The sequence below is a fragment of the Gobio gobio genome, assembly GCF_949357685.1.
Source record: "Gobio gobio genome assembly, chromosome: 12".
Classification (NCBI taxonomy): Eukaryota; Metazoa; Chordata; class Actinopteri; order Cypriniformes; family Gobionidae; genus Gobio; species Gobio gobio.
Window position 1 is genome coordinate 51,057,687 of NC_137105.1, and position 17,874 is coordinate 51,075,560.

General features: G+C 39.6%; 1 protein-coding gene across 1 annotated transcript in view; it reads left to right on the top strand.

Moving 5' to 3' along the window:
• Positions 1-15,442, top strand: part of prkg3 (protein kinase cGMP-dependent 3) — a 28,132-nt gene extending 12,690 nt beyond the window's left edge. Inside the window, exons 14-23 of the mRNA XM_079830552.1 lie at positions 441-482; positions 4,395-4,506; positions 4,581-4,717; positions 4,798-4,887; positions 7,752-7,893; positions 9,961-10,124; positions 12,112-12,228; positions 12,357-12,419; positions 14,440-14,515; positions 14,683-15,442. Of these exons, the coding sequence (XP_079686678.1) occupies positions 441-482; positions 4,395-4,506; positions 4,581-4,717; positions 4,798-4,887; positions 7,752-7,893; positions 9,961-10,124; positions 12,112-12,228; positions 12,357-12,419; positions 14,440-14,515; positions 14,683-14,769 (1,030 nt within the window). The 3' untranslated portion in view covers positions 14,770-15,442. The remainder of the gene's footprint in view (positions 1-440; positions 483-4,394; positions 4,507-4,580; positions 4,718-4,797; positions 4,888-7,751; positions 7,894-9,960; positions 10,125-12,111; positions 12,229-12,356; positions 12,420-14,439; positions 14,516-14,682) is intronic.
• The last annotated feature ends 2,432 nt before the right edge of the window (positions 15,443-17,874 follow it).

A 17,874-nucleotide genomic window follows, 5' to 3' on the forward strand; every position in this document is an offset into this window, starting at 1 on the left:
CTCACCTGTAATCAAGAAGAAAGTCCTTTTTGATTGTGGAGTGGAGACTGTTCAGCTCATTTTGTTCTCATAATGTGCTGGTCTAAAAGAACTGAAAGTACCACGATGAATGAAAACAAATGTAATTTGCCATGTCTGCAAGCTTCAGGACATCTGTGGCGTTTACTGAGAATTTGCTATTTGTTGGGTAGAGAAATGATCTTGTCCATAAACTGATTTTTGCACAAAATGATTCTCAAGCAGAGAGCATTTCTTCACTACGGTAATGTGATATGTTTGACAGGCGGTAGAAACGTTTTGTGCTATTCCTGATCTGTTTACAGGTGGCTCATTATCAACTATATCGACTCTACTCGTGCATTCTGTTCTCCAGTTTTCTAGTGTTTTGCATCAGTGGTTTTGTTTATTTTCATTTCTTGATGACAAATTGTTTTTTGCAGTGCTGATTCACTGGAGGATGATGAAAAGCCAGAGAAAGTTGGGTAAGATATTTTGTTAATAATTCAAACAGGACAGAGAGTCATATTAAACACTGTTCAAAAGTTTGGGATATAATTTTTTTTTTGTTGCAAGGATGCATTACACTGATACATGTAAAATGACTGTAAAACATTTATAATGTTAAAAAAAATTGTCCAAATAAATGCTGCTCTTCAAATTTTGCGGTTTCCATCCGTTCCAGGGCCCTCATTTATCAACAGTGCGTAAAAGGTACTATATTTTGTCCTACAAATTAAATTTAGAATGTGCCTAAGTACAAGAAAATCTGTATTTATCAAACATGCGCACACTGTTCTTACGCACATGAGTAAGCAATCATTGTTGATAAATCCTGCATATGCACAAGTACAATGCTAGTTCACGGTCATTAGCATTCGGAAACCCCTCCAATGAACCACATTACTTCCCTTTAAAAATCATGTGATTGTGTTTTTTCCTCACCGCAGTAATGCAAAGAAGAGGAACTTCACAAACACAGAATGAGTCACGCAATAACGATTAACAACAACAAATTTGCATCACAAATGATTTGCACATTAACAGAACGAAACCCTTTTCTATTTACATCATACAAATTATTGGTTGATGGTGCTTTTACGGCGATGTGGGTGCAGTCTATGCCTCCGATTATGTTTGGGAATCTGGCGATAGCTTAAAAGCCCCATTTTATTTCGGCTTGTTGAGGATTTCAGTAAGGTAATTGAATGTAGGTTGCATCCAACATTTGTCACAGCTGTCAACACCAATTACGCATCGTGTTTAAAACAAAAACATTATAAATTGAGTGTTTTGTAATTAACGGAAACACAAGACATATGTGATTTGCATAAAGGTGCACTATGTAACTTCTCCGTCTGCTAGAGGTCGTCTGTTTAAAACAAAGGCGTAGTTTGATGACGGCACGTTTGAGCACAGAATCTTGGGACATGTGATCTTCAGCTCACAGCCGGTGGGAAAGAATCGGGACAGGACTCGGGCAGAAATCATGTTGATGAGATTATTAACGTTACTGTAGTGAAGCAGAAGCAGGAGCGAGTGTTGTGGAGCTGAGGAACCGCTGGAGCGATTGTTAATAAGATGAACGCAACACACGCCTCGCGAGCAGCGGGACTTTTATTATGACACAGTCGCCGGCGGGACTTTTATTATGCCACAGTCGCCGGCGGGACTTTTATTACGCCACAGTCGCCGGCGGGACTTTTATTATGCCACAGTCGCCGGCGGACTTTTATTACGCCACAGTCTCCGGCGGACTTTTATTATGACACAGTCGCCGGCGGGACTTTTATTATGCCACAGTCGCCATTTCCGCTCCTCCGCTCATGAGTGTGAGGTAACGCAGCTCTGTTGATCATATTAGACTCATCTGAGTGTGTTGATGATGGGATGGCGTTACTCTGTGTGTTCTCTCAGCCGCTGCTATGACACTTGTTCACACTGCAGTGAGAGTAAAGCGTTTCTGCAGAATAAAACCAGAAACCGAGGGGAACGCAGATATGATGTCATCGACAGGCCACGCCCTCACACGTCCCGGTTCCTCGGGTAAAATATCATCTCACCATTTACAAATAGTTGGAAACATTTGGGATATTGTAAGTACTCAACTTAAATATATAACACTGGCCTGGTGTTTGGATATTTTACTGCAAAAATGTTACATAGTGCACCTTTATTGCATACTGTTTTAAATGCGTTTTATGTGTAGTGTCGCTGTTCTACCACTAGATTCTCTGCGTAAGCTCAGAGGTGTGCTTATGCACACACACATTTCTACATATAAGTACAAGTTGGTAGATCCCACACTTTGCGTGAAACTGTTCTTACACACTCATTACGCACAGATCTGTGCCTACGCACCGTTGATAAATGAGGGTTTCCAGACACAACCATTTTTAAGTGTGATGATAATCGGAAATATTGATGAGCATTTTTTTTTTGCTTGACAAAATGGCACTCAAACCAATCAATTAATCTCAACTTGGGTTTTCTGAGTAAACAAGTATGTGAATAGTACAGATTATTAGATTTTTACAATTAAGTTATTATTATTATTACTTATTAGTCATCTAAGGTAAGCAGATAGGATTGAACACTAGCTGGTTATATACTAGCTCCAAAAAATATTTTGTATAATTTTTAACCCAGAAAAGTTACAGACTGCAGCTTTAAAGGGTTAGTTCACCCAAAAATGAAAATTCTGTCATTAATGACTTACCCTCATGTGGTTGGACACCCGTCAGATCTCCGTTCATCTTCAGAACAGAAATGAAGATATTTTAGTGTAAATCTGATGGCTCTGAAAGGCCTCCATTGGCCCAATGGCACTTTACACTCTCAAGACCCTTAAAAGACACTAAAGACGTCATTACAAAGTCCATCTCACTACAGTGGTTCTACAATAACTTTATGAATCGGCGATAATAGTTTTTGTGCGCAAAAAAACCCCTAAATAACGACTTATATAGTGATGACGATTTCAAAACCCGGCCTCATGAAGCTTCGAAGCGTTATGAATCAGTGAGTCGATTCAGCAGTTTGAATCGCCAAATTTCAGGAGTTTGGCGGTTTGACACGCGATCCGAATCATGATTCGACTCACTGATTCATAACGCTTCAAAGCTTCATGATGCCGTGTTTTGAAATCGTCATCACTATATAAGTCGTTATTTAGGGTTTTTTTGCGCACAAAAAGTATTATCGCCGATTCATAAAGTTATTGTAGAACCACTGTAGTGAGATGGACTTTGTAACGACGTCTTTAGTGTCTTTTATGGGTCTTGAGAGTGTAAAGTGCCATTGAGCCAATGGAGGCCTTTCAGAGCATCAGATTTACACTAAAATATCTTCATTTGTGTCTGAAGATGAACGGAGGTCTGACGGGTGTCGAACGACATGAGGGTAAGTCATTAATGACAGAATTTTCATTTTTGGGTGAACTAACCCTTTAAGTAAAGTTAACTGTAAAAGCTCAGTGTATAGGGTTTGGCTTAGGGTTAGTTGCATGTAATTATGCCTAATTTATAGTTATTACTATAGTAAATGCATGCAACATGTGTAACAAGGACACATTCAAATAAAGTGTTACCTTTAATTGGCATTAATGTATAATATTTATACATATTAGTTCAATATATAACATCTTGTTAAAGCCTTTCATTAATCTGAGTTTGTACACTCTCAGAAAAAAAGGTACAGTGGAGGTACAATTTTGTTCCGTGGGGAACAAAACGTATAATTGTACTTTTAAAGGTACACAATTGATCCCCTGGGTACAGAATATAGCATTGTTTTCCGAACTTAGAGCAAGTTCGGTCCTAGTGACTGCTGTCCTGAGTTTGGCTCCAACCCTGAAAGACATCTATAGAAGCTCTTATTGAGATTAGCAGAGGTTTAGATGTTGATGGTTAATTGAAAATAAACCAGTGTTTCATTTAGTTGGCCAGTTTGACTCTTGGCTTTTTATGTGAGTTTGTGGTTTTTCTTACATTGTTAACATAATCAGTTCAGATATCAAGAATCAGCATATGAATCTCAACAATGGTGACATACTTAATGCTGCAATGCATGCTGGGAGCCATGAGTTTTATACTATGGTGGCTTAGTAGGGTTGGGGCTAAACTCTGCAGGACATCAGCTCTCTAGGACCGAACTTGCCTACTCCTGACTTAGAGGTACAAAAATGTACCCTTAAGGGTCCCACCCCAGTGACGGCCACTTTTTGTAGAATTTTTTTTTTTTGAGAGTGTATGAGTTTTCCCTATGATCATACAACAGGAATTATTGTGGTCTGCCTGTCTACTGCTAAATAAAGCCTTTTAAATAAGTTAGAAACTGAATAAACATAATGTAGTCATTTCTGCTGAATTATATATAATGTGCATTGCTGTCTCCAGGCCAGAAACATCTCTAAAGCTGAAAGATCTCGTCCCTGTACTGTTCCAGGAGGGAAGTTATCAAGGAGAGCCTGTCACGCTTGGTGTTGGGGGGTTTGGGAAAGTGGAGCTGGTATGAGACACAATATGGTCCGATTATATAGTAATGTTGTTCTGATTTGACCTCCTCAAATGCTTGCTTGTTAGGTAACCACCTTGCAGCACAGAAAGTACTTTGCCATGAAGAAGATCAGTAAACAGCACGTTATTGCAAAGAAGCAGGAAGCTCACATTCTCCTAGAAAAGAAAATTCTCCAGGCAATCCGATGTGACTTCGTTGTCAGGTTGGCGCTGCCACCTACCCTATAATCATATCTTTTTGCTCGAACCCGACCTTCACATGCAATCTTCTCCTCTTGTTCAGGCTGCATGCTGCCTTCAAAGACTCTCGCTACGTCTATATGATAATGGAGTTTTGCCCTGGTGGGGAAATCTGGACCAAGCTGAAGGAAGAGTAAGACATTCATTAGTGTTAGTGTTGTTTGAAGGAAAGCATCCCTATCATGCCTACTGTTGATCTATTTCTGTATTGCATATAAACGAGCAGGAACTCCATAGCAACCGCATAATGCATTAACAGCCATTCAGAACATCTTAGATAATGCATAGCAACACCCTGGTGAATAACCACAACACCTCACAATCTTCTTTCCTGCTCATTTTGCTTGAATAATATGGTGTTTAGAATCCATTTCTAGTCTCTGTCTAATGTCTGACTGCACTTATTTAAAAGGGTCATGAACTGCATCGTTTATTATTTTATATTATACACTCTAAAAAATGCAGGGTTAAAAATAACACAAGTTGACTTGAAAATCGACTAACCCATAAAATGGGTTGTTTTAACCCAGCGGTTGGGTTAAATGTTTGCTTAAAACAACCCAATCGCTGGGTTAGTCCATTTTCAACCCAACTTGAGTTATTTTTAACCCTGCATTTTTTTAGAGTGTAATGTTGTTGCATGAATAACGTTACGTCACAATCACAAGTGAGAGTGCCCCTGATTACCACCTGAGGGCACTCCACCCCGGACTGTCACTCCATCACAAACTACATTACCCATCATCCTGTGCCCGGACTCATCATCATTCATTGTTTGCACCTGTGTATCATCACCTCATTACCCATTACAGCCTATATAAACCATGTTCACTCTGTCTTTAACTGCGAAGTCTTGTATGTTGTATCACTGCATTTCTGAGCGTTTCCCTGGTTTCATGTCTCTGGTTTTGGATTTCTTGCCTGTTCCGTGGATGACCCGTTTGCCTGTCTCTCCTGTCTTGTTTGCTGTATTGGACTGATTACCTGTTATGACCTCTTGCCTGTTTGTTGACTACGAGTGTGGATTACCCTCTGAATTATTTTTACATCAAAAATTGTCATAATTTAGAAATAAAAGGCATTTTCCTACCCTGATTTTAGCCTTGAAGGCTCTGTTTGAAGGGGCGTGTCTGCTGTGAGACTTCAGCGTAAACGCCCACTGCTGTGATTGGCTGTTGTGAGACTTCAGCGTAAACGCCCACTGCTGTGATTGGCCGCTGTGAGACTTCAGTGTAAACACCCACTGCTGTGATTGGCCGCTGTGAGACTTCAGTGTAAACACCCACTGCTGTGATTGGCTGCTGTGAGACTTCAGTGTAAACACCCACTGCTGTGATTGGCCGCTGTGAGACTTCAGTGTAAACACCCACTGCTGTGATTGGCCGCTGTGAGACTTCAGTGTAAACGCCCACTGCTGTGATTGGCTGCTGTGAGACTTCAGTGTAAACGCCCACTGCTGTGATTGGCCGCTGTGAGACTTCAGTGTAAACACCCACTGCTGTGATTGGCTGCTGTGAGACTTCAGTGTAAACACCCACTGCTGTGATTGGCCGCTGTGAGACTTCAGTGTAAACACCCACTGCTGTGATTGGCCGCTGTGAGACTTCAGTGTAAACGCCCACTGCTGTGATTGGCCGCTGTGAGACTTCAGTGTAAACGCCCACTGCTGTGATTGGCCACTGTGAGACTTCAGTGTAAACACCCACTGCTGTGATTGACAGCTGTGAGACTTCAGTGTAAACGCCCACTGCTGTGATTGACAGCTGTGAGACTTCAGTGTAAACACCCACTGCTGTGATTGGCTGCTGTGAGACTTCAGTGTAAACACCCACTGCTGTGATTGGCTGCTGTGAGACTTCAGTGTAAACACCCACTGCTGTGATTGGCTGCTTTGAGACTTCAGTGTAAACACCCACTGCTGTGATTGGCCACTGTGAGACTTCAGTGTAAATGCCCACTGCTGTGATTGGCCGCTGTGAGACTTCAGTGTAAACGCCCACTGCTGTGATTGGCCGCTGAGAGACTTCAGTGTAAACGCCCACTGCTGTGATTGGCTGCTGTGAGACTTCAGTGTAAACGCCCACTGCTGTGATTGGCTGCTGTGAGACTTCAGTGTAAACGCCCACTGCTGTGATTGGCTGCTGTGAGACTTCAGTGTAAACGCCCACTGCTGTGATTGGCCGCTGTGAGACTTCAGTGTAAACGCCCACTGCTGTGATTGGCTGCAGGTTGCAGTGATGATCATTGTAGCCGATCACAGACATGTTGAGCTCATGAATGCAGGATCTCGTCAGGATCTTTCATCATAACTAACAGTGCAAACACAATGTAAATAAGAGATTTGTTGATTATTACAGGAGTTTTGGCGTGAGTCCATGTTGTGGCGTTACTGTCGAGTCCGTATCGTAAAAGTCTGTAAATGCTGAAACTGCGACTGATTTCCCAAAGAATCCACAGTGAAATGTAGCGAACACAAATAAATAATGCTCAGCTGAGACATTCACCCTGATGAGAATAAATCAGCTCATTCCCAGCATTAGGATCCTCTGGAAGGGAATGTTATTAGTGTCCGTTCGTCTCTCCTCGTCATCTCACTAACACTCCAGTGGGCGGGGCATCTCACTAACACTCCAGTGGGCGGGGCATCTCACTAACACTCCAGTGGGCGGGGCATCTCACTAACACTCCAGTGGGCGGGGCATCTCACTAACACTCCAGTGGGCGGGGCCAGAGTTGTGATGATGAAGTGGGCGTTGATCTTCTTCTGCAGAGGCGCTCTTTCTCCATCTATTACAGGCTCATTCACAACCAGTCGCTCTCTGGGCTTGGGGACAATAAAAGCTGTTTTGGACTAACAAGGAAGTATTCAGTTCTTATAGTCTGATGACCTCTTATGTGTCAAACGCTCAAGGAAATTTTGATTTCTCAGTTTATGACCCATTTAGAGCTAATATCACAATTCCTAATTAGTGCTGTTTAATGTGTTTCATGTTGCAGAGGACGCTTTGGGGAGAATATCGCTGTGTTTATAACAGCCTGTGTGGTTGAAGCCTATGCATACCTCCATCACAAAGGCATCCTGTATCGAGACCTGAAACCAGAAAACCTAATGCTGGACTCAAAGGGATATGTGAAATTGGTAAAATGAAATGATCTGTTTTTCCACTTCCTACAAATAGAGCAATTACAGGCATTTACATTGATATGCTGCTAAAACAATTGTGATAAATTTGTCTCTGTGACGATTCAAAACACCCACTGAAAAAAATATATAATCAGTTTTCACATGCTGCCATAGATGTTATACACACTCATTACCTTAAAGGGTTAGTTCCCCCAAAAAATAATGTCATTTATTCCTCACCCTCATGCCGTTCCACACCCGTAAGACCTTCGTTCATCTTCAGAACACAAATGAAGATATTTATGTTGAAATCTGAAGGCTCAGTGAGGCCTGCATAGGCATCAATGTAGGCTAATTTACACTCTCAAGATCCATGAATGTACTAAAAACATATTTAAATCAGTCCATGTGAGTACAGTGGTATAATATTAATATTATAAAGCGACAAGAATATTTTTTGTGTGCCAAAAAAACTAAATAACGACTTATATAGTGATAACCGATTTCAAAACACTGCTTCATGAAGCTTCGGAGCGGAAACGAAACAGCGAGTCGAATCCTGATTTGGATCGCGTGTCAAACCGTCAAACTGCAGAAATCACGTGACTTTGACCATAGATATACATAATAAAGGCTAGATGTCTCATCCGCGCTGCTGGCCAATGGAGGTCGACGTCCGCACTTGGCGGCCATCTTGTCACAGTCAACAATTCTGCAACTCGCAACATTGGGTTTTAATGGTGCATCTACTTTTTAAATAACCATACCTTGCTCAATTTTCTACTGATTTTCAAACTGTTTTGTTTGTTATAAACGTCAGAGATGTAGTTATGACACGGCATACTTATGAATAATTATTCATAATTTGTTCAAGCATCCAGAATTATAGGCACGTTAATAACGTTTGTAAGAAACCAAACTATTTGTAAATCCGTCAAGATTTCAGCGAGATAAGAGTATTTGTTTTCAGATCACTCGCCTTACATCAGGTACAAGATGGCCGCCAGAAAGCTTGCCTGTGACAAGATGGCCGCCGGTGATGGCGTTAGAGACTCCGCCGTAAGACATCTAGCCTTTATTATGGATATCTATGACTTTGACGCTCCGAACCGCTGAATCATTTCCACTCCGAAGCGTCATGAAGCAGTGTTTTCAAATCGGTTATCACTATACAAGTCGTTATTTAGTTTTTTGGCGCACAAAAAATATTCTTGTCGCTTTATAATATTAATATTGAACCACTGTGCTCACATGGACTGATGCCTATGCAGGCCTCACTGTGCCATTGGATTTCAACATAAATATCTTCATTTGTGTTCTGAGGATGAACGGAGATCTTACGGGTGTGGAACGGCATGAGGGTGAGTAATAAATGACATTATTTTCATTTTTGGGTGAGCTAACCCTTTAACAAAAAAGAGTATATATTAAACGAGATATGTTGTAACAAGATATATTTCAAAGTTGTTCAACAGATAACTCACAGTTTGGGTCATAATGTAATTACAATGCCTAATAACAATAATCTAACTCGAGTTACAGATAGCAGTCAGTGAGGCAAAAGCAACATTCGTGAATTGTTTTTGTGTCGAGAAACAGCTTCAAATGCAGACGATAAGTCCCGCCCCCACCAGCACTGTGCATCGTGATTGGCTGGGGCTACACCCCCGCTGGACAAAACGTCCCGAGCACAGAAATTCAAGAAAATAAGAAATTACAGGCACAGGACAATGTCTGCAGACACAAACACCACCATGCACTTCTAGTGGAGCAAAAGTAATGACTGAGAGGCATTATTTATGTATGAGTATACTTTATTTTACTTATTAATTTTTTTGAAAACCCTTCATAGTGCACTTTTAAGGTGGACAGAATACTGTTTTAATATTTCAAAAACTGGCAAAACAAGAGCGCCAATAAGAAACTTGTACAAGCAACACTTTTCACACAACCTATTTTATTTTTAGAGTTGAGATTAAATATTCTGTTAATAGGTGACTGTCAGAAAAATACATCCCATACAGTAAAGTCCAAATCAAATTTTTTTTTTAATCTTCTTTTCTTGTATTCTTTTGATTCCAGGTTGATTTTGGTTTTGCAAAAGAGCTTTCTCGGGGTGAAAAGACATACTCGTTTTGCGGTACACCTGAGTATATTTCTCCAGAGATCATTCAGAACCAGGGCCATGACTTTGCCGCTGACTTCTGGTCGCTTGGTGTTCTGATCTTTGAGCTACTTGTGGGCAGGTAATACAGTTCTCTCATATATTGTTTTCTGCATGCTGCTCCTCTTGTTACGTAATGTGGTGCGGAAAACTCACAATGACGAGGAAGAACTGGAAACAGGAACTCTGAAAACTAAGGAAACCATTGCTGTGTTGAAATCGCCCCCTATACCCTCATTCCCTACATTACTCCACTAATATAGTCCACTTGAGGGAGTGAATGAAAACGAGTGAGTGAATTCAGACACTGAGTGCGCCAGAAGGGCTGCCGTTTTTGCATAATTTATGCTGTTTATTTAAACCACTTCAGCTCTGCACCCCCCCACCGACCCACCCGTGGGTCCAACATTGCATCATCATAATCATTTTTTAAAAATCTATAAGTTGTGCAGCACAAAACTAGGCATAAATGGTATCGTTTGAAAGATTAGAACCTCAGCTTTCTTGATAACCCAATCACTTTTGAATTTATGTTACATTTATGTCTGAATTCGACCCCCCCTTGAGAAAATCATTTGAATAATATTACATTTCATATTTATATCACATATATAGTCATATATCAAATGAAAGCTGTCACCCTCAAGAATATCACTGTGCAGTTTATTCCACAGATCCAGCACTTTACAGTAACGTTATTATCAAAAGAAACACGAAGATGGAAATGACTCCTTTGAACAAGCAAACACATGAGTCATATTCCTGTTCGGATCACTAACGTGTTGTGGAGCTAATAGCCTCAGACGCTATATCAGCTCGTTCCTTAGGTTGTTCTCTTCAAAATGAGACCATTTTCAGATGTTTGTGAGCGAGCATGGCCAAATGACACTGTAATATGTCACCGATGTCCAGATCAAAACATGTGATCCAGACAAATACTCTTATTATCCTTAGTTTTGATTGTCTTTGCTAGCCGCAATTTTTTTGATGACGCCATCACGTATTGCGTCATACGTTTTTTTTTGGAAGGAGATATCAAGAAAATTATTTTTCCCCTGTTTAATGACAACTAGTGGAATCAACATAAACTTCTGAATGGATATAGACCAAATAGATCTAAAATGATAGATTTTCAAATAACAAATCAAAATATGACTTTTTTTATATGTTTATCATAAAATTGTGAATAAATACAATATAATGCAGTATTCCACCACTGTGTTAAAATTGAGCGTTTTCTGTAAAATTAGACAATTTTTATCAATTTTCTCCAATGTATGTGGGTAGGTGCTCTTTTATATTCAGATATGCCTGAGGTGAGGTGGTTAATCAATTGAAACGTAGCAAACCTGCAGCTCCAGGAAATGAAAAGATTGAACTCTCATAGAAACTAGCATGTATACAACACAATTATACATTTTAATAATCAATAAAAAAGGAATCATTATACCTGCTGTAGCCACATTGGAAAGCGGTTTGGAAAAGCTGCGGGCGCCATTTTATGGTCAGACGCGGCAACTCATTCGATGCGCGACTCTCACGGTGCATTATGGGTATTCTGAGCGTACATGGGTTGTACACTCGTTATTGCAGTGAATTGTGGGATTGAATGAGTGCACTCGATAACGTTCACTATGGTTTCAGACACCACCACAAATGGCTGTCCCCTCAAATAATGCCATATTTAAGGGTATAGGGGCGATTTCAGACACATGTTAACATTAACGTAGACCAGGGGTGGGCAATTCCAGTCCTCGAGGGCCACTGTCCTGCTGAGTTTAGCTCCAACCCTGATAAAACACTGAGGGAGAACTGAAAGCTAAATACACAGTCACAGAGCAAAATACATGATAACAAGATGATTAACAGGACACAGGTGAATGACATAACTGATTAGACTGGGGGAAACTAGGTCACAAGACTGAACGAAAAACACAATGAAGGGGGAACACAGAACATACGTTACACCTCTTTTGTTCAGCCCACATGAAAAACACAATTGTCAAAGTGTGATTCAGCTCTATTTGTTTGAAATGATTTGTAATAATGCAGTTTTATTTGTCCTAAAGCCCACCGTTCTCCAGTTCAGATCCTCAGAAGATCTATGCCAAGATCTTGGATGGCGTGATCAATTTCCCTTCATTTATGGGGGAAGGTGCCAAATCTCTCATCAGTAAATTGTGCAGGTGATCATTGTTTGGCACAGTTTATGATTTGTTCTCTATCTGAAAAATAATTGCCCGTTTTTATTATTTATTTGAACTTCATTACATTGCTAATTTTCAGTTTAAGTGTTTGTTTGAATGTCTTGCAGGCCACGTCCTGGACAGCGTTTGGGCAATACGAAAAATGGAATCAAAGATGTCAGAAATCACAGGTGATAAATGGAAATTAATAAATAGAAATATTTCCATATTCCACAATTACAATTTAGGTGTATTGAGTTTAGTCATTTTGATGTGTATAAAAATATACACACATTTATACACTAATTAATGACTTAAAGTGCCCCTATTATGTTTTTTTAGTATTCCCTTTCATCGCTGTTTGTGAATGTAAACGTTCTGCAAAGTTGTAAAGTCGAAAGTGCACGATAAATAAAGTTATTGTCTCCCAAAAGAAAGAATCGACTCTGAAGCGCCTAAATGAGTTGTTTGTGTTTCGAATCTCAATGTGTTACGGTTCGAGAAAAGGATTTGCATAATGCCCGCCTTGACCCTCAAACGTAATTTTACTGACGACTGCTTCTCAAACCTCGGGATTCACAAACACTTGCTCTTTAAAGACGAGTCAGTATCCGTTTATTTGCTCTTCAAAATCCCAACCTGTAAATATGAATTATTATTGATGTATATATTTTCTACCGGGTGTTCAAAATGTGTAGTTTTGTGTTTTATATTGTGTAAGTTTCCGGCTAACTCGCGTTATTACTGTCTTACTTCTGCTCATCAGCTGTGGGCCACTATTACCTCAAACTGTGTGTATTAATGCAGACCGTCTGTCGCTCTCACTACTGTGAGTAAAGAGAACGGATGAAGTTAGATTTGTTTTACACACGTTTATGAACCATCAGTCATTGACGTCAGTGCTGGGCTCACGTATGAGCAGTTATTGATACAGTTCCCGCATGTGCACCAATAAATGAGAAACACACACATGGGTTTGTTGATGGACACACACTTGTTAATGCTGATGGTGAGGAATTACAGCTGCAACATCCCATAATGAGTAGCGAAATCACTGAGAAACTCCTGCTCAAGTCATCCTTGTGATTTGTGGTTCGGGTTAAATAACTAGTTCTTCAATGTTTCATCATCGGACTCGCGCTCGGATTGAAAAAATATGAACGTAGTGTCCTTGACGTCACCCATAGGATTCTGAAGAGCAGTTTTGAAGTGTAAAGTAGGGACCATAGATATACATAATAAAGGCTAGATGTCTCGTCCACGCTGCTGGCCAATGGAGGTCGACTTCTGCACCTGGCGGCCATCTTGTCACAGTCAGCTCGCTCACTCGTAACATAACTTGCTCAATTTACTGATTTTCAAACTGTTTTGTTTGTTATAAACATCAGAGATGTAGTTATGACACTGCATACTTATGAATAATTATTAATAATTTGTTCAAGCATCCAGAATTATAGGCACGTTAATAACGTTTGGAAGAAACCAAACCATTTGTAAATCCGTCAAGATTTCAGCGAGATAAGAGTATTTGTGTTCAGATCACTCGCCTTACATCAGGTACAAGATGGCCGCCAGAAAGCTTGCCTGTGACAAGATGGCCGCCAGTGATGACGATATCACATTAATCTATCACAGAAAAATAATTCACCCCCCTCACAGTCGTCATGAAGGGCAAAATTAGCCGTATAGACCAAAAGCACAATGTGTCCCAGACTGTAGACATGTGTTCTTCTGCTGTAAAGTTGGGCATTTTAACATGAGCTCAATGAGATTCTGCTCCTTCTGGAGTCTGTCTCCAGTGGCCAGTCCATGAACTGCAGTTTAAGTCTCTTCCGTATCGGCTTCAAGAGAAACTGCGGGAGGAGCCGCTTGGGTAAAATCGAGAGTAGACCAATCACAACAGACTGGGCCATCTGACCAATCAGAGCAGAGTATCTCACAGAAAGGAGGGATTTAGAGAGACTGAATCATCCGTCGAGTCGTTTGAGAATCATTGAACATTGTGGTGATGTGTAATGTATATTATGAGAAAATGAAAGTGTGTTTTGTGATGCATGTAAACCTGTTGTAGGAGACGCCAAAACACAACTAGCAGCCTTTAAAATAGCATAATGGGGCAGTTTAACCACCAACCACACTGAATGCTAGGCTTTTGCGTAGCATTTGTGTTGTTTTTATTGTTATTAATGACACATTTGTCTTATTTCTCAGGTGGTTTAACAGCATTAACTGGCATAAATTAAGAATGGGGCAACTGGAAGCGCCGACTGTTCGACTCATAAGAAAGGTCACATTTTTAGCTTAAATTATATTATTTACACAGATCACCTGACACAACGTAAACATTCTCTATAGTACAATGTGCTAAATATGTGTTCAATAATCAACAAATGTGAAAATCATCAGGTTTCAGACACTTTTGAGATTGTGATTGTGTGTTTTTTTGGTTCTCAGGGTCCCTGCTATATAAACTTTGACCGCTTCCCCTACGATAAGACTCAAGCGGAGGAGGAGTTCTCCGGCTGGGATTGTGATTTCTGAACATCTGCCAAGTCTTGAGCTCTCACGTACAGTAAAACATCCATAAGATAGCGCACGTTATTTGCTCTACAGTACACTCATGCTTTAATATTCTTATCAGCACATGTTAAAGGAAGATAAGAACAGTAATTGTATGACTCTTGGCAAACAGTATGATTGAACTTTAGTAAAAGAGTCTGTCACAGACAGCAATTTTTTAATTTTTATTAATTTCAGATATTGTGATGATAGCATAACCAGCAATTTATAAGGGTCCAGAATAGATGATTGAAGTTTTAATGAGAGAATCTACAGGCAAATCCAAATGGAGATGTCAGAGATCATATTGGTTCCCTTTCAATAATAATGTGCCATTCTTGTATTAGTCAGTTAATAAATAATAATGTGAATTTGTGATTAAATACCACTACTTTATTTACTTACATGTTTAATGTACTGTAATATTGTTAATATATTATGTTACTTGGCTGGATGATAAGATTTTTATGTTCTATTTTTTGCAACCTGATAAATATTTTTGTAATTCACATGACTGTGATTGTGCTATTATTGTCAAGGTATTATAGTAGCAACATATAATGGAAGTTGTAATGCAAAATGCAGTATTTCTGCTTCAGTTATGGAACAAATAAACGTCTTACTGATAGTGTTGATAATCTGTAAGACTCCAAGTCAAGTCAAGGTCATTTGTATAGTGTTTTTCACATTGTTTCAAGGCAGCTTTACAGAAAGTTATATTGTATGTATAAGTTTTAGGGCTGGGTGACGTGAAGATTGATCGATATGACAATCTAGTTATTGTGTTTCTAGCACACATATATCAGGGACTCTGAGCAGATGTTATTATTATCCTAGCGTTCAATGCTCAATGTTCAAGACTGGTTTACTATCACAACCAGTGAAATGCTTGAATGCTATTGGTCTTTAGAAGCAGGAAAAGCCTTCAAATAATATATGAGTCAGTGCAAGGAGATGAGCAAGAAAGACTCATTCTAGTGCTTTCATTTTATTTAAAAAATGCAGTGGATAAATTATCTATTAAATATAGAATAATCCTTATTAAAGCTACAAATTTGTCTCTCATTTTCTCTCAACTCTCTGAGCCCTATCATACACAAGTGTGTTCTGCTCATTTCAGCTTAAACTGAATAAAACTGTGCTAATTAATTCCCAAAATGAAGCACCACTAATTCCCATGAACTGATTTACTGCCACTGAAAACACATCAATCTATGTGTTTTATAGTTTAAATGAAAACGGCTGGTGCAGTGAAATAAGAACACATTAACAATCACATTTATTATCAGCTTTAATCCTCTTATTTTGGTTGAAAGATGCAGAGCACCAATATACAAACAGCGAGTGTACACTAACATACAATCATTCGTCAACTATGATTATTACTGTTCTTATTTCTCCCCTAAAATATTTGACCCTTGCCATAAAGTGATCCTATAGTGAGAAAATACTGAATCTAATTACAAAATGCAATGTAAATTATAATTTGAATCATTTGCATGCTCACATGTGGGAGATAACTCAGAGCCTTGTGCTTTAGAAATACAATGTAAGCCTGTGAAAAATGCTTCTCACTCAGTTTCTTTTGTTATTAATCTACAGTAACACTTCTTCTGTCCTCTGCTCTTCACACGTTGATGCCCAAACATTACATTGTGATCCGGGTTTATTGTACGCCATCTGGCCAAAGGACAGTATTTGAGCTGTGCTTGTAATGGATCATGAAGCTCTGAGATCAGGTGATCTTCAAATGCATCTTGTGGAGTTCAAAAGTTGAACAGACCCTTAAAGACACATAAACACATATACTGCAGGGTAAACCTGTAAATAAATAGAATAGCTTCTTTATATTTCATATCATCATCATCATCACTGTCAGAGTTACAACCATCTCAAACTTGGATCCAGCCAATATCATAGAAACAAGGTTTACAAAACCCTTTAGAAACCAATTATTATGCAGCTTTATGGATGTCAACATATGGCACATTTGTAATCAATTAATGTCAAATCTAAAGGTACAAAGAAAAACGGCTTGTATGATGCGGGTCATTCCTGGGATTCGCTGCCTTTTGTGTCCCCAGTAAAGATGAGTGAGATCCTCTATTATTTGTCCACCCTGTTCTTAGTTTGTCCACCCTGTTCTTAGTTTGTCCACCCTGTTATTAATTTGTCCACCCTGTTCTTAGTTTGTCCACCCTGTTCTTAGTTTGTCCACCCTGTTATTAATTTGTCCACCCTGTTCTTAGTTTGTCCACCTTGTTCTTAATTTGTCCACCCTGTTATTAATTTGTCCACCCTGTCCTTAGTTTGTCCACCCTGTTCTTAGTTTGTCCACCCTGTTCTTAGTTTGTCCACCCTGTTCTTAGTTTGTCCACCCTGTTCTTAGTTTGTCCACCCTGTTATTAATTTGTCCACCCTGTTCTTAGTTTGTCCACCCTGTTCTTAGTTTGTCCACCCTGTTCTTAGTTTGTCCACCCTGTTATTAATTTGTCCACCCTGTTCTTAGTTTGTCCACCTTGTTCTTAATTTGTCCACCCTGTTATTAATTTGTCCACCCTGTCCTTAGTTTGTCCACCCTGTTCTTAGTTTGTCCACCCTGTTCTTAGTTTGTCCACCCTGTCCTTAGTTTGTCCACCCTGTTCTTAGTTTGTCCACCTTGTTATTAATTTGTCCACCCTGTCCTTAATTTGTCCACCCTGTTCTTAGTTTGTCCACCTTGTTATTAATTTGTCCACCCTGTCCTTAATTTGTCCACCCTGTTCTTAGTTTGTCCACCTTGTTATTAATTTGTCCACCCTGTCCTTAATTTGTCCACCCTGTTCTTAGTTTGTCCACCCTGTTCTTAGTTTGTCCACCCTGTCCTTAGTTTGTCCACCTTGTTATTAATTTGTCCACCCTGTCCTTAATTTGTCCACCCTGTTCTTAGTTTGTCCACCTTGTTATTAATTTGTCCACCCTGTCCTTAATTTGTCCACCCTGTTCTTAGTTTGTCCACCTTGTTATTAATTTGTCCACCCTGTTCTTAGTTTGTCCACCTTGTTATTAATTTGTCCACCCTGTTCTTAGTTTGTCCACCTTGTTATT